This window comes from Tetrao urogallus (genome assembly GCF_951394365.1).
Source record: "Tetrao urogallus genome assembly, chromosome: Z".
Lineage (NCBI taxonomy): Eukaryota > Metazoa > Chordata > Aves > Galliformes > Phasianidae > Tetrao > Tetrao urogallus.
In genome coordinates this window covers 52,770,019-52,794,432 of record NC_136816.1, presented here as the reverse complement: position 1 = coordinate 52,794,432, position 24,414 = coordinate 52,770,019, and the positions used below count along the sequence as shown (strand labels likewise).

At 39.1% G+C, this 24,414-nt stretch overlaps 1 protein-coding gene across 1 annotated transcript; it reads right to left on the bottom strand.

Moving 5' to 3' along the window:
- Positions 1-9,325: 9,325 nt before the first annotated feature.
- On the bottom strand, positions 9,326-24,084 carry LOC306957490 (betaine--homocysteine S-methyltransferase 1; the record flags this gene model as incomplete). Its single annotated transcript, XM_079548949.1, has 8 exons — positions 9,326-9,500; positions 9,949-10,177; positions 13,713-13,895; positions 14,731-14,878; positions 15,059-15,250; positions 17,775-17,893; positions 21,180-21,312; positions 24,046-24,084. 8 exons carry the CDS (start codon positions 24,082-24,084, stop codon positions 9,326-9,328), a joined length of 1,218 nt encoding a protein of 405 aa, XP_079405075.1.
- Between the last annotated feature and the right edge of the window lie 330 nt (positions 24,085-24,414).

Sequence of the window (24,414 nt, the reverse complement as noted above, 5' to 3'; positions counted from 1 at the left end):
CATGTGTGTGAACATCTGCCAGAAACTCCTGCAGGACCTTAGAAAGCTGAGTAAGGGGACTGCACTTTGTCTGGCACACCTGAAATTGTCATTAAGTTAGAGGATTACTTACAGAAATTCTGTTTCTCCACAGTTTTTCTATCTGACATGCAGGAGTTTGGAAACACCTACCTACAGCTTTCTTTTTTACTTCAAGCAAAATGGGATCATAGAAAGGCTCTTTCGGCCATATTCAGGACAGCTTGTCTTAGTACAAACCTTAGGTTTTGTATCTGCTGTGGCATCTGAGCTTATGAGTGAACTTAGCAATTCAGAGCTGTTTCTACAAGGCAGGAACCTCATAGCACTGTGGAGGAGTTACTTACAGTAGCAAAGTTAACTTACACGAATCAATTGGAATGTAGCTCTCGTTTTTCTTTTGCTTTGATTTTCCACCTGTGAAACAGGTGGTTGGTAGTTACTCGCGCCACTGGATTCTTGTAAAATTAAGTACTTTGTAAGAGTATGGAGCACTGAAATATTGCAGAAAGGGAGGTTATATAAATGCAAATCAGTTGCATTAGTTTCTTCAGATGAACTGCACCTTCATTACCATAACCCACTGCTACATCCTTGTTTATTTATGTTATTAGTGGTTGCAGAGACTAGATGTTATTTCAGATGAGGAATCCCAGTCTTATTTTTTTTTTAACTTGTAGAAGAATTTTGTTTTGATCATACAAATGTCTTGTAGATCACATTGGCTCTTTCTGTAGCTGCACTAAGTGTTTCTAAACACTGAGGCCAGCTTCATTAAGAATTCCAGAATTTCTTTACTCCTGAATTTCCATCTTTGCCATTTCCAGGATCAGCAAAGACTTCAATCTATAATGTACCTCAAATTTAATTGTCACTGTTTTGGAAATGACAACTAACATTATTCAGAGAGGAGGAGGTTCATGGGCCAGGCTCAGTGAGTAAGTAGACCAATGTGGCATTGTCATTAAGTCTTTGTTTAGAAGGTATTCCTTGACTCCATGCTTTTGATGTCAAGAAAGATTTAAATTCATTATTAACCCAGTAGAGTAGATTCTCATATGAATGATTGATGACATTGTTCCATTGCTTCTTTTAGAAACCACTGAGGGCCAGCAGGTTCTCACATGGAAAATATGACTGTCTTTCACTTTTAAGGAAATACTGACCTATGAGTATCATAGATTTTATTATTTTAATGAACTCCATGCATCGGCTCATTGAAAATTATAACAAATGTGTCGCTATATGTTCCCATAGAAGAATATGATTTTTTAAATCTGTTTTAAAGAAGCTTGATTTACATGTTCTCTATAATGGAAAAAAAAAAAAAAAGAAGAAGAATGCCCTAATAGATATGTCTGCAAACTGTAGGGTGCCTGTAAGATTGAATGTGTAAGTGAATCTATCACATGTGCAACAAACGTTGAGGCATTACTTTTAGAAATGAGGCCAGGATATTAGGATAAAAGAACAAGAAGAGCTTTGATTTATTAGCTGCAACTAGGCAGGTGAGTAATGGAATAGCCAGTGTTACTTAGAAATCTCTTTGTGCTTTGGATAAATAAGTGCTTGTTAGCCAGACACACTATTAGAACAGATACTGTTCCAGACAGACTATTAAACCCAGCCATGAACAGTAAAGATGTACCTAACAATGAACACTGCTTCTAGTTCTTCTGCAGCAGTGAACTACAATGTGCTCTGCGTATTGCCTCAATCCCAGCTACTCAGTTATGCCACAGAGAAACAATCAGCATAGAGGTCTGGATCTGCAGTGGATCATTTTGATCTGCCAGCATTTAACGCTCACTTGTATGATAGATGCAGCTATTAATAACCCAAGGGAATAGTGATTTAGATCTGTGGTTTTCTGCTTTTGGTCATGAGTACAGAATAGCTAATCAGATTTCTCTGTGGCTCTTTTATGAATGTTTGAACCAAGGGACAAATTCTTTTTGGCCAGACAATGTTCTGCATAGAATCATAGAATCATCATAGAATCATAGAATCACAAGGTTGGAAACGACCTATAAGACCATCAAGTCCAACCATCTTCTCATTACCACTGTTACCACAAGCACTAACCCATATCTCACAGCTCCTCATCCAGACAATCCTGCATGTAGTCTGAAAAGTGCTGGCAATTGCCATTTGGACATCCTCCTATCTCCTTTCTGTTCTCAGGTGAAGACAACATTCTGGCACAGCTTCTCATTATTCATTCATCTCAGGGTACAAACAAGGTAAATAGTTTAGTGGAAATTAAAGTGAAAATCAAAGGTCTAAATTGCTCCGCTGTTAAACCTAGGGCAGCTGGTAGGAACGCTATCCAACATGAACATTAAACATGAATCGATCATAGTTCTTTGCTTATATTCCTATGAAGCCTTTTTCCATAAACTTATGTGGCAAATCTGATTAACTATTTTAATTTTTTAGTCAAAGGTAGATGTAGTGTGAGCGGTAGTGTGGCCACACTGACACACCTTCAGAATGTTCCATTTCTCATAAGTAGGAAGTAAACAGTGGTAAGAGCCTCAGTGTCATCTTTATGCTATCCAAGGATTGTTTCATTTCAAGGCAAACATAGCTAATCCAACCTCTACTTATTTCTGTTGTCATATCAGTGTGAACAGAATGGAACTTCAGGACTTTCAAATCTGAAAAAACAAATGCAAATCATCTTTCAGGTCAATGGTGCAAATACTAATTATCTTTAAGACTTGTCTGCTTAGCAGAACCAGCAGAACCAGTCAAACTAAATGTAGGTGCAAAAGTAGGATAGTAGGATGGAATAGCAAAGATTTGTCTGTGAAAATAATTCTTAAATGAATAAAAGCATTGAAAAAGCCTATAAGGTTTAAATAATAAGGTCTCAACTAGCAACTCATTTGCAGTGCAGCAGAAACCAAGGCAGCAAACAGAAACCAGGCAAGTTCTGGCCTTGTAGAGAGTTGTGACTACAGTGGATGCAGCACTGCGTGCCTGTCAAGTCAGCTAAATTCTGCCCCATTGTGTGCTGGATACAGCATTGTACTGCGTTTAATATTGCACACAGTGCCTCTTTGTCTGCGTATTACTCACTGGATAGAATGAGCACCCACGTAGGTAGATTTAAGGACATGGTTACATTTCTTAACTACTGAGAATCAAGCTATGGAAATTCTGCGTTACAGTAAGGTTGGGCCTTGGAAGTAGTGCTAAATGGAAAGCTGGTATTTAGCTATTTTTTAACTTTAACGCTTCTTAACTACCTTCTATCTTCATCTTTTCTCCACTGTCCTGTTTCATACAATTTTAAATGCTATGCTGTATGCCATATTACAGTCTGTCTTTTCAGAATAAGAGATGACCTGACTGTGTCCGAAGAAAAAACTTCAATCCAGCTCTTTTATCTTGGCAGCAAAATAAGAATGAAATGTTGCACAATTGGATGCTTAATTATCTTTGACAGTTCTTGAGAAAAATTCCTCATTAAGAAACAAATACAGGTATAATTAAGTCTGTTTTGAAGTTAGATAAAAAATAAATCACTCTTCTGCCTTTTGCCTGTGTATAAACCTGAGAAGCCCTCTGAGATCCCACCTTCCTGTTTTGTTGCCTTACAATAGCTCACCAGGAGGCAGCATTTACACATTTTTCTACAAGGCTGTGTATATAATTGCAGTTTGATGACAAATCACACAGAAAAACAGTCTAAGCAAAAACAAAACAAAATAAAACAAAAACAAACAAAAAACAACAACAACAACAAAAAACAGGATAAGAAACAAGGTTTCCAGAAATCCTTTGTCTTTATAGGACATGTATTCAATTTTACATAATGTTGTAGTACTGTGACACTACTAAGAAATGCTTTTTTACAGAAAGGTTTGAAGGAAAATGTAGTATCTTTCAGCAGGCCAACCCCAAACTTTTTCTTACACTGTGCAACTATACAATACGCAGAATATGGAAACATTAAACTTTTTTTGTAAAAATTATTACATTTTACTAATGTAACAATCACTGAGCAAGGAAATACACTGGTAAATTTAATAATCTGGATGACAATAATTATATCCAGTTTCATGAAATTAAAATACTGTATCACAGTCTATACTTTTAGTCTTTTGCAGCAACTCTGGAGATTCAGCAACTTTCATGATATGCATCAGCAAATGCATATGGGTTTAGCTTTTGTTTATCAGGGATATAACTTCAGATTAGGCTGCATGTAGCCTTTTACTGCTTGCAGTTAACATTTTTACAGCGACAACATAGGTCAGATCTTTAAAAATGTCCCCAAACTGCAAGACATTCAAAATAAATAGCAGCAAACTAGCCAGTTCTCACAGCCTGATGTTCCAACACATTAGGGTTCATACAGCTAAATGGGACCATGAAGTCTTGGAAGCAGAACTGGTACAGCTGTGAGCTGGTAGAGCTGCGAGGAATCAGCCTATGGACTGACTCCCAAGACAAGATAGAGAACCATGGACTAGATACATGGGATTTAGAAGGTTGAGATAAACTGGCAAGTCAGGGAGTAGGAATGTTCTTCCATATGCCCTTCATGGCGCCTCTTTTGTAGGTAAAGACTTCATTCCCAGTGTGAAAGAAAAGCACTGTTGCTTGACCCAGAGAATAGTACAGTTTTTATTCTTGATTTTTCTTGTGTGGAACTGCTCTGCCTTTCTTTGTTTGACTGAAAATAAAAAATGGGAACATTTTGCTTAATAATAGCTATAAAGCTTGATGCATGAGCTGCTGAAAGGCAATGACTAGCCTACTGGGCTGAGTAAGTCTGGTGTCTTGACCTGCAAGCAGATAAACTGCAAAGCAGTGTTTATTCATGTCTCACCATTCTCCTCTTTTGTTTCAGTTGCCAATTCGTCTCTTTCTTCCATTGCATTGAAATGATTGCATAAAAACATTTGCAAATTAAAGCTGCAAAACATTCCTGAACCACTCATTGATAACTGATAATGCTTGTAAAGCATCTTCTGTGCAGTGTATTTGCTGTTAGTCATGAGATGGAATCATGCTTCTCCCTCCTACTCCAAATATACATAAGTTGTTCCAAAAGAAATGCCTTCTATTTATTTCCATAGAAACAACAGAAACATAAAGCACAATGACAGTTTGATACAGCAAATTCTCACATACAAAACACTATTTGTCATTAGAGTCACACCACTAGCCAGTTTGCACAGATGAGCTGATCCAGATGCTCTTTATTTTGTTGTGTAGTTGTATGACACCTGTGCACGGCTGCCTGGATTGTTTTTTCACCGCCTCACTGTGCTCACATCCACATAGAAGTTCAGCAAGCATTAATGAAAGTCAGTGGGTGCCATTTTTTTTCGCATACAGGAACTCAGTGATGCACGTTTGTTTCATACTAATTTCCATGACAGGTGCTATTTTGTCAGACTGCCTCTCTGCTGCCATCTGCCATACAGCAACAAAATGAGATACAGGTGGGAAGGTTCAGCCTCTACTGCCATACCACCAACACCCACCGCTGATGTTGTGGGCCAACATCATAAAACAAGAGGCACTATTTTCAGAGCAGCCCTCGTACATTTTTCAGATCTGCTTTGAAATTCATTTCTTAGCTACTGCTCTCTACTCTGGTTGGCTCAAGTTTTGTTACTCAGACTTGCTTTTTTTTTTTTTTTCCCCATCCAAACATTATTGTTTGTTCAGATCCCTCTTGGGCCTATGTTCAGTCTAATGAATAGAGGCTTATTCTTTAGATAGTGAAGACTTTTGATTTTCTTTTCGGGACTCAAACTACTAAGGTTCAGATCACTTCACTTCTGCTTCAAGGTAAAATTAACTTAGAACAAGGACTCACCTCTGTGCCTGGGAAGACTGCGGTACAGATCCTCCCAGAACACAAGCTAAGGCACTGTGAGATGAGGATGTGATCCAAGATAGCCAGAATAGCTTCACTAAGGGCCTGACTAGTCTAGTGGCCTTCTACAGTGGCGTGACAAAATCAATGGTCAAAGGAATGGCAACTGATGTTACCTACCAGGACTTGTGCAAGGGCTCTGACGTGGTCCTGCACCACATCCTTATCTCTGCATTTGAGAGACAGAAGTTCAAAGGGTGGACTATTTGGTGGATAAATAATTGGTTGGAAGGCCACAGCCAGAGCATTGTGGTCAACGACCCTATGTTCAAGTGGAGACCAGTCAAGACCCAACTCCAGGGGTCCATCTTGGGACCAATGCTTTTTAACACTGGTATAAATGACTTAGATGGGATTGAGTGCAACCTCAGCAACTTTTCTGATGACATCAAGCTGAGTGGTGCAACTGATATAAAAGAAGGAAGGGATGACATCTAGGGGCATCCCTGGGCAAAACTGAAAGGATGGCCCACATGAGTCTGATCAGGTACAACAAGGCCAAGTGCAAGGTGTTGCATTTGGGTCAGGGCAATTCCAGGTATGTGAACAGACTGGGAGAACTCATTGAGAGCAGTCCTGCTGAGAAGGATTTTGGGGTTGTGGTAGACAAAAAACATGAGCCAACAGTATCCTGGGCTGTATCAAAAGGGGGGGTTCCAGCAGAAGAAGAACGACCAGCAGGGAGAGGGACGTTTTCTAAACTAAAAGGGGGAAGACTTAGGTTAGATGTTATGAAGAAATGCTTTACTCTAAGGGTGATGAGGCTCTGGCACAGGCTGCCCAGAGCAGTTGAGTTGGAACTGGGTGATTTTTATGGTCCCTTCCAACTCAAGCCATTCTAGATTCTCAGATTCTCTGATTCTGTGCTGTGGGAAAAGACTGGATGGAGGTGATCTCTAGATTTATGATGAATAATTCACTGAGGCCACAAAGAAGGAGTGAACAAAGAGTCCGTTCAGTCAGGGAAAAGAAACAGGGAATGCATGTTAATGTTCAAATGTATAAAAGGCATCAGCAAAGACAAATGGAATAAATTATTTCTGTATGTAATGAGCTGGAAATTCAAATTCCACCAAAATACATTCAAATTACATCAAGGAGTATTCAAATTAGGAACAGTTTGTTAAGATAAAGGAAGTAAGAGGATTGGTGGGTATGGCATAGAATCTCCATCATTAGGTGTGTTTACAATCAGTGTAAAAAAATGTCTCCCATGAAGAACTGATCCTGCCTCAGGGTACTAACTAGAGGCCAAGACCTTCTAATGACCCCTTCACTTTCAGTTATCTAAATTTTCAAATAGACTTTCTGAGGAAACAAATTTCCTTGATTTGTGCTGTCAGTCTGTGCCTTGTTGCCGTAACAAGTCACTTAATAGATCATGAGAAAGAGGTGGGAATTAAGACTTTGTCGGCTGATTTTATTTATGCTATCTTGTTGGCTGATTTTTTTTGTTTGTTTTCCGAAGAGTTTGGGACTCTGAAGTGATCAGTAAATCACCCTCTCAATTAATTTTCATCTCACTGGCTGAGCAACAAACAAGGATTGTGCATCTTCCCCCTTGGGCACAATTTCATTTTGGGTGGTTTTAAATCTCCTCAGTGCTTCTCTTCACTGTTAAATTTTGTTCTTTTTAAGCTGGCTTTCTTAACTTTCTTAACTTCAGTAGGAATTTTTGCACGTTGGGACAATTTTTAAAAAATCAGTCCAGGAGTCCCTAAACTGGTAATGATTGCTCAAAGCACTTTTTTAGCAACTGTATTTTAATCCACTTCATATGAATACACCTTTAACACTGAAAACATTTTGGTAATAACCAGAGTGGATTATTTCACAGATTTTGTGTTATTCCACTTTCTGCAGGAGGAACTGCGAGAAGAATTTAGGAAGAAAGGAAGTTTAATGTAATGTGTTTATATCTAAACAGATGCTTTTCAAATAATCTACATTTAAAGATACTCTTTTTTTTTTATTATTTGTGTGCTTTTGGCACTCAGGCATAATTTCTAACTAGAAATTATTTTAGTCTGTTGAAGACATGGTGAAGGAAGGTGGCTTTCTCAAAAATCTCTATGCCAGTAACAGACTGAAGAGTATACCACAGAATCATAGAATGGCCTGGGTTGAAAAGCACTGTCATGATCATCTAGTTTCAATTCCCTTACTGTGAGCAGGGTCTCCAACCACTAGACAAGGCTGCCCAGAACCACATCCAGCCTGGCCTTGAATGCCTTCAAGTTATACCTCAAGTATCCCATTTAAGTGCTCAAATATTTCCTGAACTGAGAATAACAGCATGGACGTAGAAATAATGAAAAAAGCTGATACATAATAAACAGCCCAACTAAGGCTTTCAAAACTGCAACTTCAAGCATATCTTTGCAGAGGTATTGACTTTAATGCAGAATGGGTGGGAATGAGATTCAAGATAGAAATCTAAATGGCATAGTATTTCACAAAAATAAGCTGTGGAAGCCTGTCCATCATGTGTAATGTTTTCCAAGTACAGCAATACCTTTCCTAAGGAAACCCTCCAGTGTTCAAATTTCCTTGATTTTTTTTTTTTTTTTTTAACTGGGTGGATTAATCATGGAATATTTTACTATTCATATATATATGAGTTATATTTAGGAAGCTTCAGTTTTTAAGATCTTGTCTGAGATAAGCACATTTTTTTCAAGTGGAATATATAGAAATCAGTTGGATCATTTGGAAAATTACAGTAGTTTACTTGAGGTATGCTACTCAGAGCTCATATGATTTAAAGTGTCAAGATAATACAATACAATTCCGTGATATTTTTAATTTATTCAGTATTTTCTATCTATCACAATAATCTCTTAAGCTTCTCAATCTTCTAAGCAGCAAATCGGGTGTATGTGACTGGTGTCACATTGGAATTTCCAGTTTACTTCTATGCTCTTGAAGTACGTGAATTTACTATAATTAACTGAGCCTGAAGCACTGGCAGATTGTTCATGCCTGAAGGTGGCCCTCAACAAATCCTGAAGTCTGAGCTGCTCTCACAGATTTCTAAACTAAAACAGACTCAAGAGTATTAACAGACTCGAGAGTACTAACGTAGTGTTTATAGATGTTTTTTGGTCTATGCACAGGTCATTTGAGCCTAGTGTTACTTATACTACTTCCATGTGATCAGTATCTACCCAGTAAATGGCATCTAGCTAACTAACAGAAGATCAATTATAAGAATCCAAACCTCTTCCCAAACTATTTGGGAAAGATTTTATTATCAATGCTTCTCATATTTCATTTGTAATCACATTTTCTTTGCCTCTTTCATTACACGTTAATTGAACAAATTAATAGGGCATTAATCTTCACAAGTTTTCTCTCAAAGGATGAGATGTTCTAACATCCTAACATTCACACAATTGCAGCCGATTAGAATTTCTGTTTCTGGAAAAGCTCCTTCAGCTGCTGTTCAGTTGTTGCTTCTTTCTGCTGCATCAGCTCCCTGGCTCCTTTGGTCACTCCCCAGCCATCTGGCTTTGACATTGAAGGACAATATGGCCTGCCTGAAGCAGGCTTCAGGTTCTCCCAGTATTCTTTTCTTGCTCTAAAACAAAGAAAAGCAAATACAGCGTTTGTTTCAGCACTTCACAATACTGAAGATATTGCGGCCATTACAAAGGAACCTCTGACTTGCAAAATCAGACTTTATGTTTAGATACAGAAAGATGACCAGAACTATACAAAGAACTGCTGCACTTTTCAAAAGAATCTTTACATCCTCAAAAAGATCACAGTTAGCTGTCAGCAGTCTGTCAGGTTTCCATTTTAACTTTCATGAATTACTTTCACATTAATTTTTATCAACTTTTGCAGCTCTCCTACTGCCTCTCCATCTCTTTCACTGCTCCCAGATCAGATTTAATTCCTCAAAATTATTAACATGAAGAAAACTTAAGATGATACTTAGATCTCTGAATTCTGTCTGCTTTATGGACCAATATAAGCCTTTGCAAGGATTGCTTTGTTGTGCCTTCCAGTTCAGATATACATACCTTGCTCTGACCCAGGGTTTAGTATGCATGCTCAGGCTATTGCCCCAGCTACCATGTTTCTCAGAAGCTTCTGGCAAAAATCCTCTTTCAGGAGCCAGCTCTTCAGCTATTGCTCGGATGTGATATGGCTCAAATCCACAGCAGCCTCCAATATAGCGGATTCCTAAGTCATAAGCCTTTCTTGCATATTTTTGAACATCCCATCTAGTGATGATTCTTGGTTCCAAACCTGCAAAGACATTCATACCTTGGGCTTCCACAGCACTCCACTTCAGCAGATTTTTAGTGAGAAAAAAGCTTATTGAAACTTGCACGCTGTTTGGAAAACTGATGGTAAATACAGACGTTTCAACTGTCTAAGCTAGAATTAATGAGACAAAGTTTCCTAAAGCTAGCTTTTAGATTCTATTATGTGCTTCTGAACTATGCTTGTCTTCACCTAGCAAAACAGCAACCAATATCCAGTGAGAGGGATCAAGCCCTCAGGCACACACCTGCCATTCTGCTAGAGTTCTTTGCTGGAATACTGGACTGTTTTCCATGTTACACTCACAATGTGCAGCAAATAGCTGGGAAAGGAGATGATGCTGGCTTTCCTGCAACTGCAATAAGCCTGCTCTTTATTAATCAAGAGCACTTACTGAACTTTTTTCCATGACTAGCTATTGGCAGCCAGCTGTTTGCTAGCCCATCCCTTACTTAGATATATTCCCATCCACTGCTTCATGTCCCTTCCTTCCTTCTGGAAAGTTCTGAGTGCAGAATGCTCAAAAGAAGGATGTTCCCTTGGTTGTGCTGAGTCATTCTTCCCACCGTAGATCATAATGAGCTGACTGGATGGACAACAAAGTTGAGGAAACACATGTGGAAGAAAAGCAATAGAAAATGTGAAGAACAAGAAAAAGCACAAGGTAGGAAGGAGGCACAAGAAGTGGCAAAACTGGAAAGAAAGAACGAAGGACTGCAAAAGAAATTTGGAGAAATTGTAATACAGAACGTCCTCCTGCTCCTTTATGCACATCTGTAGAAGATTAACAAGCATGAGGAGAACTTAAAGTCCAATGAGTTGCTGAAGAGACAGGATTAAACAAAAAGCGGAAATGTTCCTCAAAAGAAAATTATTGGTCACAATGAAACTGGTCAAAAGAAAATAAAGTGGCTCATATCAGAGGGAAAAACAACGCCATCTTAAAATGCTGTTCAAATATAGTAAGTTGATGTACAATCCTGTAGATGTAAGAGAAAGCATCAGAAGAACCACTTCACAATTTCCTCGTCTCTCATACATTATTCAAAAGCAAATGCAAAAATCAATACGAAGTGATGAATTGTAAGAATGCAGTATCTTTCACTCAACTGATGCCTGTATAAACAACTGAACTTCTGGGGAATGGTAGAGGGTGTTGTCTTGATTTCTTGATCATCTACTCGTCACAACCAGTCCTTATGCACCAGCCATACCCCTCTAAAGAAACAAGGATTGATCTCACTATGTCAACTGGCCACACATGGGGAAACACGATGATTAAAAAAAGAAGCATTCAATGAAAAGTTGCCACTTAAATCATGCGTTTCCTTTGATTTCTTTTTGTTGTTGTTGTTGTCTTTTCTTATTTCCCCTCTCCAAAGTTATCTAATATTCTATTTTCAATGCATGACTTTTTACAGCACTTATTTTCTTATCTTTACTCAGATTAATTACCTATAGCTTAACTGTTTGGTCATTTACAGTATAAAAAGGTTGATGCTTTCATTGATAAGATTGTAATTGGCTCCTAGATTTAGCCCTTCCATGCATTCACTCTTGAAACAATTGAGAATGCTTTGACTAACCAGCATGCTTCTTTCTAAAACACTGTCCTTGCCTTACTGGTGATTACACAGAAGGGCAGACACAAAACTGGAAAAAGTTCTAATGGTTGATAAACATTTCTGACAGCTGTTGCTGGAGTTTGCCAGTATGAGGTTTTGTTGGCCTTTTACATTTCAAATATCTAAGTGCCTCTTCTGCACACTATCTTTCACATTAAAAAGTTAAAAAGTACTAAGTCATTTTAGTAACCAAACTGCTTATCTGCCATCAAGTGATCAGTTTCTCCTTCTGGACTGAAAGATACTCATGGCACGAAGCTTCTGCAATTCAGTCATGATATTTCTGAAAACTAAGGTCTCACGTAGACTCCATGCAGTGTTCAAGCCAAGAACCACAAGAAACTGAGCAGTGAATCCTTCAAATAACGTGACTATTTTCTGGATCTGTTTTATCTTTTTGCTTGCAATCAGAGAAGCCGTACGAAGGAATGAATAGCAAAAATGAGTTCCTGGCACTTCAGTATTCCCGAATATTTTCAGAACACCACCATACTTTTATTGCCTAATGAATGCCTTGTGCTCATGCTTCCAGTTTTCCTTTATTTAAAGAAAGGAATTTAAAAAAAAAAAAAAAAAAAAAAAAAAAAAAAAAAAAGAGATATTCCTGAAAATTGCACCTACTTCATTTTTTCTTCCTACAAATTCAGTTGTTTTATTACCTTATGTTATAGACTGAACTTGAAAAGAAGAGTGTATGATAACTGAAAATAGAGACATTTCTCAAATCAATTTAACAGTATTTTGGTTGATTTAGTCCTCTCATCTTAGGAGAATGTGATCTTTTACACCCCAGGTGTAAATAAGCCACAAAATACAAAAACCTTGTACATACAAAGTGGCTGAGCTTTTCAGATTTCATGAAATTAATTTCTCCTGAGCACAAGTGATGAAACGTCTCCAAATTGCTTATCCATTTGTCAGCAACATCAAAGAACATAATACTTCTGGTTTCCCTCTAATCTTACATAAGACTGTGACACTTAAGAGACTGAACACTGGTGGTGAATGGAGTTAAATCCAGCTGGCAACCAGTCATGAATGGTGTTCCCCAGGGGTTGGTATCAGAGCCTGTCCTGTATGTTTATCCAGTATATTTAATGATGACCTGGATGAGTTTGCAGATAACACCAAGTAGGCAGGAAGGGTCGATCTGCCTGGGGGTATGAAAGCCCTATAGAAGGATCTGGATAGGTTAGATAAATGGGCTGAGGCCGATGGAATGAGCTTCAGCAAGACCAAGTGCTGCACTATGGTCACAGCAACCCCACTCATAGCTACAGGCTTGGGACAGAATGGCAGAATGGCTGGATTACTGTGTAAAGGAAACAGACCTGGGGGTAGTGGTCAACACTTGGCTGAACATGAGCCAGCAATGTGCCCAGGTGGCCAAGAAGGCCAACAGCATCCTGCCTTCTACAAGAAATAATACAGCAGGGAGCAGGCAAATGATCATTCCTCTGTACTCAGCACTAGTGAGGCTGCACCTTGATTACTGCGTTCAAAACCATGAATATTGGTGAGTTCCAGTCCAAAGGTATTTTAAACTCCGTGTTTTTTTTAAGTCTATTTGTACTTACTTATTTCTTTACTGTTCTACAGTGGTCTTGAACAAGGTTCTTCAGCATGAGGAAGAACTATACATTTAATTGAGTTCAGGTCATAGCGTTTTAACAATTTCCATCAAAATTTCATTTTCAGTAACAGGCTGTATACTACTGAAATACTCCTGCTATGCGGATGAACTTTAATCTGATATTACACTGCAAACCCTCTATGCAGAATGCCAGACAGGATAGTGGGGACTCATCCTATTGTATAAAAGGACATCTTACAGCTTTGGTTTTGATAAAAAACAGGAAAGAAGGAAGTATGTAACAAAAAGCATGTCTTACCAAAGGGAAATTCAGGAAGATCAATAAACCCCTGCTTCCCACAGTCAGGTGTATGGAAAGCAAGTGGTTGAGACATCAGGTGGGCTTTCAGCTTAGCAGCTTGCAAGCCCTCTTTCATCAGTTTCACAGTTTCCAGTACAGTATCTGGGTCAAAATGGCAGTTAACTCCAACAATAGAAGCACCTATGAGAAGGACAATAACTGTTTAAGTCACATATTCCCAAGAAATAGGCAGTGAATGTTTTTAGACACAGCACTCCAGAAGCAAATCAGTCCATCTGCACATCAGCCCTATGAAAAGGCAACTGAGCTGGAGTCAGTCTCAGCTCTCATGTGGCAGATCATACTATCTGCATTTCAGCTGCTCTCCTCTTAACCTTCCAGATGAAGTACCAAGATGAAAAGCATCCACCGTCACATAGGCAATTATCTAACAGCTTTCTAATGCTGGTTCTGCCTTGGAATTTTAACTCTAACTCCAAAGGAAAAGAGCAGTTCAGGACAGATGTAACGAAGCCCTTGTATCATCCGTTATGCCACTATTCCTTCTGTCCTTCCAAGCCAAACCATTCTATGATTCTACTTGTCCTGCAGAAAATACAGCTTTTGTTAGACAAAAAGACAATTTTTTTTTTTTTTTTTCCCCACTGTTTCTCATCCTGGATTTGAACCATACTCCAGAAAGTTTTTAAAATACAGAATCAAATGTTGCTTATGTTTCATAATTTTGAGCCTGGGATTTGTCTCTGTAACCAAAAAGGAATTTGTTTAGAATTTTCCTCTACTCAGCATTAGCTACCTGTGACTACCATTCCCAATCTTGGTTAATATGATTTCTTAGCTGCAGTATTCTGCGTTTTCTTGCTACAAGACTTCCTACAGAAAACTAAACAAAAGTTCTTTTTAAAGACACAATCAGGAAGTTATCATCTCCTTCACATACCCCTTCATGTATCCGAATGCCTAAGAAATGTGTTTTGTCCCATACTTTTAAAAGCAGTTTAAAACAGCTTCTTACCAGCCTTCACCAGTTGGACGGCACACTGTCCAGGAGGCACACCATGCATGTCTCCTTCTGGACCAATGCACATTGTAGCTGCAACTGGCTTGCCAGACTCTTTTAGGACTTCAACTGCCCAGACAGCTTCTTCAACATGTTCAAAATACTGCAAGTTATTAAAACAGAACTAGTTTCATTTCTTGGAGATGAAGCATAAACATTAATTCAGATGCCAAATTCATAAGCAACACAATAACATACTCTAACAAAGCTCTGTTGAGTTCACTGACCATACCATTAAAAAATAATATCAGTTGGATGCATTTATTTTTAACTACAAATGTACCTCTGCAATGAGGAAGTCCACATTCTTCTGCATGAAAATATCAAGCTGCTTTCGAAAGACTGCTTTAACTTCTGTTTTGTCCTTGCAGCTTAAGTATGATGGTGTCTGACTAACTCCTCCAGCTACTACAGCATCGCCTTCACTGGCCACTTCTCTGGCAATGTCACAAGCAGCTTCATTCACTTTCTGGCACTGCATGAATACAGATTACGTTAGTTTTACCCCATCAGAGATAAGCATGAAGCTTTAGAGCACAAAACAGATAAAAGTCAAAATCCATAGTAATTTCTTCATATTCATTTATAATTTAAATGTATTTTTAAATGACATTGATTAGAAAGATCAACAAACTTTCAAAAAAGTAACAAATGTTAGGAAACAAATTTCTTGTCACCTCTAAGTTATTACATCATACTATCAAATACTAATAAAAAGCATACTATTTTTAACACAGTTTAAACAATTAAAGCTATAAAAAGCAAATAAATATTTGATATTTAGTACAATTATCTTCATTCTTTCAGAAAATGGTAAGAATTTAAGTGTACATTTTTGTGGGTGGAAGAAAAATACATAGTTATCTCAGCTGATTTTTCATTCTATTTTTAATTTATCTTAGTATTTTGAAATTCATCAAAATATAATATGTTTATATAGATCTATTTATGACTTTATCTTTAAAGAAAAAGATATAATTCATTATCACATATTAGCATGGCCAATTTAAGAACATTAAGGCGAAACTTAGCACTGTATATAATTAATTACCTAGACTGAAGACATTCTGATTGTACTCAGAGGTGTCTAGAACAGCTTGTGAAAAAGACACTAAGTTGAGGAAGAAGATTTTTGGAAAGGAAGCATTCAGGATAGATAGCAAGCACTGGTTAGAGCAGGTCTGTTTCTGGCTCATGGTTTATTCAGAAACTTCAGTCTTCTCACAGCTGGAGTGTTTCATGGATGCCCCAGAAGATCAAGCTGTTTTTTAACATTGTTCCTGACAAAGTGACTTCCATTTGCACTGGCACTCACATTTAGTAATTCCAGGATCTGGAGCCATACACTAAGCCAAGCCCAGAGAACCTGATTCTAGAATAAGCAGTGAGTCTTAAAAACTTTGCTGCAAAGCATTTGCTGCACTGGTGCTCTTCCCTCCTATCATTTTGTGTGGCAGCAGGTGCTGCAGCATGGCTTGTTCCACAGGCACTGTGCTTCTAGAATAGATTTTAAACGTTGCATCTGTGGAATGCAGTACCTTTACATTCAAAGTAAATTTGGTCATACAACATTATGACTGATGTTTCACACACTGAACAGCTTCTGGGGAATAGAGAGAATGTGGGTTTTTTTTTTTTTTTTTTTTTTTTTTTTACGCCCTTGAGTTGGGATTTCAGCTTTAGTGACAGGAACATTTCCGAACTGCAATGCCACAAGCAGCAATAAAGCATTATTGATAGCATATGAATGTATACATAGAAACATCCATAATATGCATGCACTCAGTTGGCTGGTCTAAATGATTTAATAAAAATGTAGGGTAAATGTGGCCATATTCTAAATGGATATAAGAAAAATGAGAAAGTACTCATTAAAATGTTTGTTCTGACTCCACTTAATTAAAAAGAACCAGCATCTTCTGAATCACTCCCACACCAGTATCTTCTAAACTGTGTACAGTACCTCAGTACTTATGATCAGTGTTTCTCCCTTCCCCTCCTTAGAATATGAAAAATTCTGATTAATTCTACTCAGAATCACTTACATAGAAAGTGGCTCCAATTCTCTTATTAACTGGAAAGCAGTACAAAAACTAGGCTCTCAGATGTTTCTTTTATTTAACAGGTTGCCCACATAGATGAGAGCTGATGTCAAACACTGTGATTTGAAAACTGTATTGAAAAATGCTGTAATAGCTCAGCCTGACCCGTACAACAGTTTTAGTGACCTCCCAGTTTTAAACTACAATGTTCCACTAATGTCCAGTTTCTGGCCCTGCAATATCTTCTTCCCCCAAGAGTATCTTTTCTATTTTCCAGAGGCTAAAGCAGACAACGTGACCAAAGAAGAAGGGATCAGGGAAAAGACACTGGCAAATCTTCCAGTCTCAAAGGAACTATCTAGAAATGTTTATGACCAAAGTCCCAGGCGAGCTGAGGCCTACAGTTAGTAAAGCCACTCAGCATCCCATGTGTCCTTAGTGCACAGACTGAGAAAACACCACCACTGTACTTCTGTTGCTGTTCCAGATTACCCTCATACATGAAGATGGGAATACTGGCCACAGAGCGAACCTTGAATTTTTAGTTATTACTTTATTAAAGAAATGACCTTAGAAAAAACATTCAATACTTTTAAACCGGTTGCTAATTTCTAGAATTCTTCACCATTTCAGTAGTTGATTTGTTTCAGTGAGTGTTAAAGTATTTCTTCCCCTCTGCATCCCCAAATGATTTTGCTCTCTGTGCAAATGATTTTTCCCCATACTCTTCGTATCAAAATTCCAGTAAGCTAGTCTCTTCGACAAGAAAAGTAAGATGTGGGTATCCTCTAGTCCCATTTTGTAATTTTGTTCTCCTTTAACCATGTCCTTCTTATTGTTCCAAACTCTGCATCATCTCATTTTCGGTCCTCAAATATAACCAAAAAAATCACTCTAAGGAACATTTAAATTGAATCCACTTACTTCATATCTCCATCAAAGTTCTATTCTACTCACAGTTATTTTCTCAGCTACATAGTTGCCTCTGTTCTCCAGTTTGTCCTCACTGGCATAAAAGGTGAATGTTTGAAGAACATTGGATCCAGCTCTGAGGAATTCCCTGTGAAGCTGACGAACTAAAAAAAGACAAGAGATGCTTGGTACAGTTATTACTGTTGGTATCCTAAAATTAAATGATTACTGAAGTAATGTTACTTTGACATAAGTGATATAGTATTTACTAGTAAAGCCTGTGAGAAAGTAGCAATAGTAGTATATGCAGAATTTCTTCTTTCCCCCCCCTCAGTCTTAAACATTAGGTAGAAAACTTAGTTATTCCCTGCTATAAATAAAGGAGGATTTCTATTCAGTTTTCTATTAGCAGATCCAGTTTTGTCTTGCACTTCACCTATCTCCTACCTATCTCCTGCTTTCTGCACTCCTTCACATCTCCCAGTTTCACATAATAGAAATGCATCATAGTTCGGGAACGGAAAGTGAAAAAAAAAAAAACCACAGCAAAAGCCTGTGAAAGAATGACGAGGAATAACAAGCAAAAAGAACATCACATGAAAGAAAGAGCCAGTTTCTCAGCTTCCAGATAATGACTGCATTAAGAGGTTCAACAGCTTACAGCACATACAAGAAATCAATTAACCTCTAGATATTGTAAACAAACAAGAGAACACTGACATTTCTATGGCAAATGTTTGGGGAAGTTTTCCTGATGTCCTGGTTTCTCATACCTCCTTGCTCACAGACAATCTGTCTCATTAGCAAAGTGTGTGACTGTGTCATAATGAAGCTACTGCCTTCAGCTACAGCAGATACAGCATTCTACAACAGGGAAGCTCAAACAGAAGTTGCTTGTATCAATCACACGAACACATCTGCTTTCAGTGAAGGAATAGTGTCATGTTGCTTGCTTTTCTCTGCTGGTGCAGTATTTCATTTTCAGTAACAGTTTTGGCCAACTGTGGTGTGACTTAATACGGTGCCTGTTTACCCTGCAATCAAAAAGACCTATTCAGAAACACAGATTGTAGCAGGGCTACAGATCAAAAACTCCCTGGAATCTGCCTAAGCTATCAGGATCAGATTTCAGTTTTTACAACTTCTACATTAATTCAAAACTTTAACATTTCTGAGAGAATTCTGCTTTCTATAGCATTAAAGTAGAGCGTTAATCACAGAAAAAATAGATGTTTCTATATGTTTCTAGTGGTCCAAAGTGGTTTTTTGTTTTGTTTTTTATTTTTCCATGAGGAAGAGTAGAAAACACTGGTGAAAACTAGCCAGGAAATGGGAAAAACTGAAAAAATTCTACAAATATTTTCTACAAATGCACTGACTTCCATAACAAACAAGCTTTATTTACCCACAGTGTTAGTTTGGTTTTATTTAAAATTACTGCATTCCTGGAAAAAGTCTTGGGCTTTGGGTGAATAAGGACAGTGATATAGATAAACAAATGAAACAGTAAGAAACTTATTTCAAACTGTTAGTTACACAGACCCACTCAGGAGTCTCTGTCCACATTTGGAGAGAAAAAATGGCCTTATAAGTAAAGTATCAGTCTGAATCTCATTCAATCCCAGGCAGGTGTTATTATACCCACAATATTCTGTTACTATTTTAAAGCCTGCAACAGCCTGCACGACACTAACAGATAACCCCAAACCACCATGTAAATCATTATGTGACCGCTAATATATTACTCAAACTATGGATTCCTCCACCATTTGACAAATGAGGTTAAGAGCTACGAGTAGGGCTAAATAATGATTTCAGTTCACCACAAGTTGGATATTTAACAATAGACAGACTTAAGCTAACAGGAGATGGAGAAAGTACATATGTACACTGCCCCATGCAGAGCAGTAGTTCAAATACCTGGTCTGGCTCAGGACAGTTGTCAATCTCATAGAACTTCTTTCTTGTAACAGAGTGAATGGCTTTCAACTTGTCTTTTATGTTTGTTTGTTTTTGGATTTTTTTGCACATGCCTTGCTGCATTCTAAGAACCTCCTCCACCCCCCTTTTCCCTCTTCCCTTACAAAGAGGAGGGGGGCTGTTAGCTGTATGGATTTTGTACCAGCTGGCCCAGCCAGTTGCTCCTTGTGCTCTTTACACCTGCTTTCCAAGTAACATGACTCTTAAACACGCAGGAGCAAAAATCAGTAATGGAGAGGAGGCAACACACCACACTACAAGAAATGAACATATTCCCAGTTGAGTATACGTTCATAAATCGCCTATAAAAAAGTTTATTAAACTGTTGTAACTATTACAGACATAAGCAGTATGTTCTATAGATAGCTACCAGCAAATCAGCAGTAATGCTTAGATGGCTGAGCTCTAACCAATGACCACTAGGCAGTTACTTAAAGCAGGCCTGTGTGCTCATTTAGCCCAGCTAACTCACCTATGAGAATATTTTTCTACATAGAACATGTCAAAGAAAGTAAACAGCAAAATTCCACTGAAGGCACATCCAATCCTTTAAAGCACAGTCATAGAACAAGAATTCAGCATGAAGCAGAATCTCAGCAAGGCAATTAGCACTGTCTGGGTTAAGCCAGCTGATGTTAGCTCATAACCAAAAGACCCTTCCCAGATTGAATCACTCAGTAATATATACGCTATTTCTCAGGTGTGACAATTAGAATTAAAAATGTTGTACAAAAAGGTAGACAAAATGCACATTGACTAACAGAATCTGTTTTAGCACTATTTATGCTAACTAGTCTTTATGCATTACAATCTTTATGCTGTAAGGCACTGTAATTGCTCATTTAGTCCCCCTCCACTGCTGGCAGTTACTCCATTAGACAGGACAGGCAGAGAAAATGATCTTATTTCACTGTAACAGTTGGGTTCTCATTCCCCTTTTCACAGTGGAGGCACATACATTAAATACTCCATTCTCATTTGGTTGTTTATTTAAAGCCACTACTTTCATGAAAAAGAAAATACACAGACAGTATTGATTTACAGCAATATAAAAATCCTAGAATGGTCAAACCCAACAAAACAGAGAGTCACCTGTAGAACTCTTTGTCACAAGATGCTGTCAGTGATAAATTTGATACTGGCTCGAGGACAGACAGGACAAGTGCATGAGAGAATATTACTGAACACAAAGATACCATATCTGGTTCAAAAATTATTGAAGACAAGAAGCATTCTGGAGAGGTATGACTATATCATGTATAATGAGGTACTCATTCTTCTCCAACCAGCTGCTTTTAGCCGCTGTTACAGAAAGAATATGGGGTAAGTTGAGCTTTAGGTCTACAGATCTTATGCTGTCCTTCACAGTGTCTAATTCTACAGCAACATTTCTATTTAAAAACTTGCTGCAAGTTCTATAAACTAATTATTTTTCCAACAACTTTTACTTTCGTTACAGGTAAAACTGACCTGCTTCTGGGTGTTCTACTGTTGCTTCGGGAGTCCAAGGTCCAGCTTTCACATATCCCCTCTTTTCAAGGGCAAAGACAAATCCCCCATCTCCAATCACAATCTCTCCAGCATCCAAGCGCTCTAGAATACCCTGAAGAAAAGGAAAGGTTAATAATCACAGATCTTCAGTTTCGTGGGCATATGTGACTTCTTGTCATATCCTGTATTTGACAAGACAGAAATATCTGTGGGCTACAGAAACACCTTTACCATAATAATAAAACATAATCTATTTCCTTCTTGAAATTCTCTTGAAAGAATAGTAGTAGATAGTCTGTTTTAAAAGCCTTCTTTTTCTATGGAAAACACATGAAAACAGTATATGTTGATTGTACCTTATTAGATATATTAGTTTATGTATTTGATTCATTGCTTCATTGTCCTGTTAAAATTCTCCAAAATGTTCTGTGCTATTACACTGAACAGTACTACATGCTGCAAATAGATTACTACCCTAATGCAGACAATACATTAACAAACATAGAAGGTACAGAAAAAATTATGGCTGTATTTTCCTGATGGCACATTTAGTGGTTTAGCAAATGAAATCTGAGGGAGCAAGAAAAGGAAAAGCCTGATGGACAGAGTTGAGAGTTATTTGTGTACTCAGAGTGTATCTTGATAATTTCTCCACTAATTCATTTATGCTATCACACATATCAGAAAGACAAACATCTACAACTTCTCATCGCTGCCCTTTAGGTGGGATGAGAATATATCCTCTCAACAAGGAGTACCATTTATCTCAGACAGGTCCAGTACCAGTATCTTCAGAGTGCAACCACACCACGGTTCAAAGCTCTGCTGACACAGTCAGCATTTTTGGTTCAGGGGCTGACATGGCAGGAAGGTTATGGGGCTGCTGTGCAGATATGAGCCTGGCCAAGTACTGGCTTGCAGATCTTGCATCACATTCTACTGCACACTGTGGACTTGCCAAAACAGCAATCTGGTTAACTCTAGCATTTAAGAGACTACACAAGCTCCTTATTTGGCAGGACCTGGGCAAAATTCAGTCTACGATACTGTGTCTACAAAACTGAGCAACTTTCAGCAAGCCCACCACTCATACCTCAACAGATGGAAGCTCTGTTGTACGTCCAAGTGTTGGGAGGCTTCGTGAAAACTGCAGTTAGACTGAATAACTCAAATGGGGCTAAAGAAAAGCAGCTAAGGAACTAATGACTGAGTCCTTCCCTCTCCTGCTTGCCAAGGAAGATTGAACAAAGCCTGCTTCAGAACTTTAATGTGCAGGGAATAGGACCACAGAGGGAAAAACCCTGGAGGTAAAAGCAATTTCAGGTGCTGCTGATTGATTGAAGATGAGGGAATAGATACATGTTGACATCATATGTACATGTTATATTTAAATGCACTACAACACTGGCTTTTTTCTTTTAAAAAGTCATTTCTTGGACCTGATAGAAGTTTCCCTTCAGTTATGGCTTTTTAAAACATCACTTTAAAATAATCTTCACTTTTGTCACACTGAAGCAATGTAAGTTAAAACAGTATTATCAGCTGTATTATCAGCTCAGGTTAGTTAAAAAATGGAAACCACTTTTTTGCAGGTTAGTACAGATGGATATTATCCCAATTATCCCAATTGTCCTCACTGAATGAAATACCTTTAGTTCAACCAGCATTTTGTCCTCATTTTGTCCTGTGCAGCTGTGTGTTCGTGCCTAATCTAGATCAAAACTAAACCATGTGGTGATCCACTAGTACAGAGATCTGGCATAAAGTAACAGGGAAAAAGAGATGTAAAATCTCAGGCTTTCGAGACATCTTTTCACTTTTCGCCACCATGAATGACATTGCGTCACTTAATGCATTCACCAAAGTGGTCTGTCTACTCACCAAAAGAGAACAAATGATTGTATGAAGATATTTCCAGCTTGCTTAGGAGCATAACTGAACCACGTCAGCAGTCTGCTTGTTTTACCTATACCCTACCTTTCCATTGGTGAAGAGAAAGAAAGCGTCTGAAAACTCAGATCTTACCCTGACTCCCTCATTCACAACTGGTTTATGTGAAAGAGCCATAGACACAAAAATGAATGGTAACTCCTGTAAGAGCTGTCCTACTGTTAAAAGCACAGTCACGGCAAGAAGGAAGAATGTGTTGCTTCATGCCCCTGCCAAACAGTGACAGGCAGCAGCACTTCTATATGCCAGAGTTTGATTCACACATTGCTAGAAGTTCTGTCTTAACAGGCAGAACAGCTGATGCCAGAATATCTTCATACTGACTAATTTCTTCAGCTGAATGAGAGTGCAAAGGGCATGCATACACTGGGGGTGGTACTCATGTTACACTGCTGGTATTCAGTCCTATCAAGGGAAGAACAGTTTGGGACTTTTAAATAGAGCTGACTGGAAGCAGAAATCCCACCTAATGAAGGTTCGTGCTGACAGTATCCAGAATTTCAGTGTGTTGCAAATCTTGTTTAATTTTTTTAATCAAATACTGTAAAGCTAAATGGATTTGGCGGCTGCAACGTGTGCGTTCCGAGAAAACTAAAATTCTAGGGGCTGGGGCAGCACCAACTTCAATTTAATACGCCCGACTATCCCACAACAGCACCCGATCTCTTTAAGAAGCTCTGCGCCCAGCAGGCATCGTTACCACCTGCCTTTAACCGCAGCCCCACTCCGCGCCCCACCCGCAGGAGCACGGCAGCACGGCAGCACGGCAGCACGGCAGCACGGCCCCTTGCAAAGCCCCGCCGTGCAGCCGCGGCGCGGCCCCCAGCGCTCAGCCTGCGCCGCTCTCCAGATGCGGTGCCGGGAGCGGGGCCAGGAAGGGGCGGGGGAGAGTTACCCTTTTGCCCTGTTTCAGGGTCTTCGCGATCGGCAGCATCTTCCTCGCCCGGGGACGCCGGCTGTTCAGCTGCGACCCGACGGCTAGGCACGAAGCGGGAGGCAGTCTCGGCGTTCAGACAGCGCTTTTATAGCTCTGGCGGGAGGCGGTCCGCGGGGCAGCGCGGCGGGTGACACCCCTGGCCGGGCTCGCCCCCCAGCCCCTGACCTCCTGACCCTGCCGGCAGCCCCCGCGCTCCGCCCGGCCCGAGGCGGCTCCGCGCCCCTCGGCCCCGCCCGTCCCGGCCGAGGCCCGGGGGTGGGCGGCCGGCAGCGCGCCCGGGCTAACCCGTGCGAACCCGTGCGGCCGTTCCAGCCAAGGGGCGGGCCG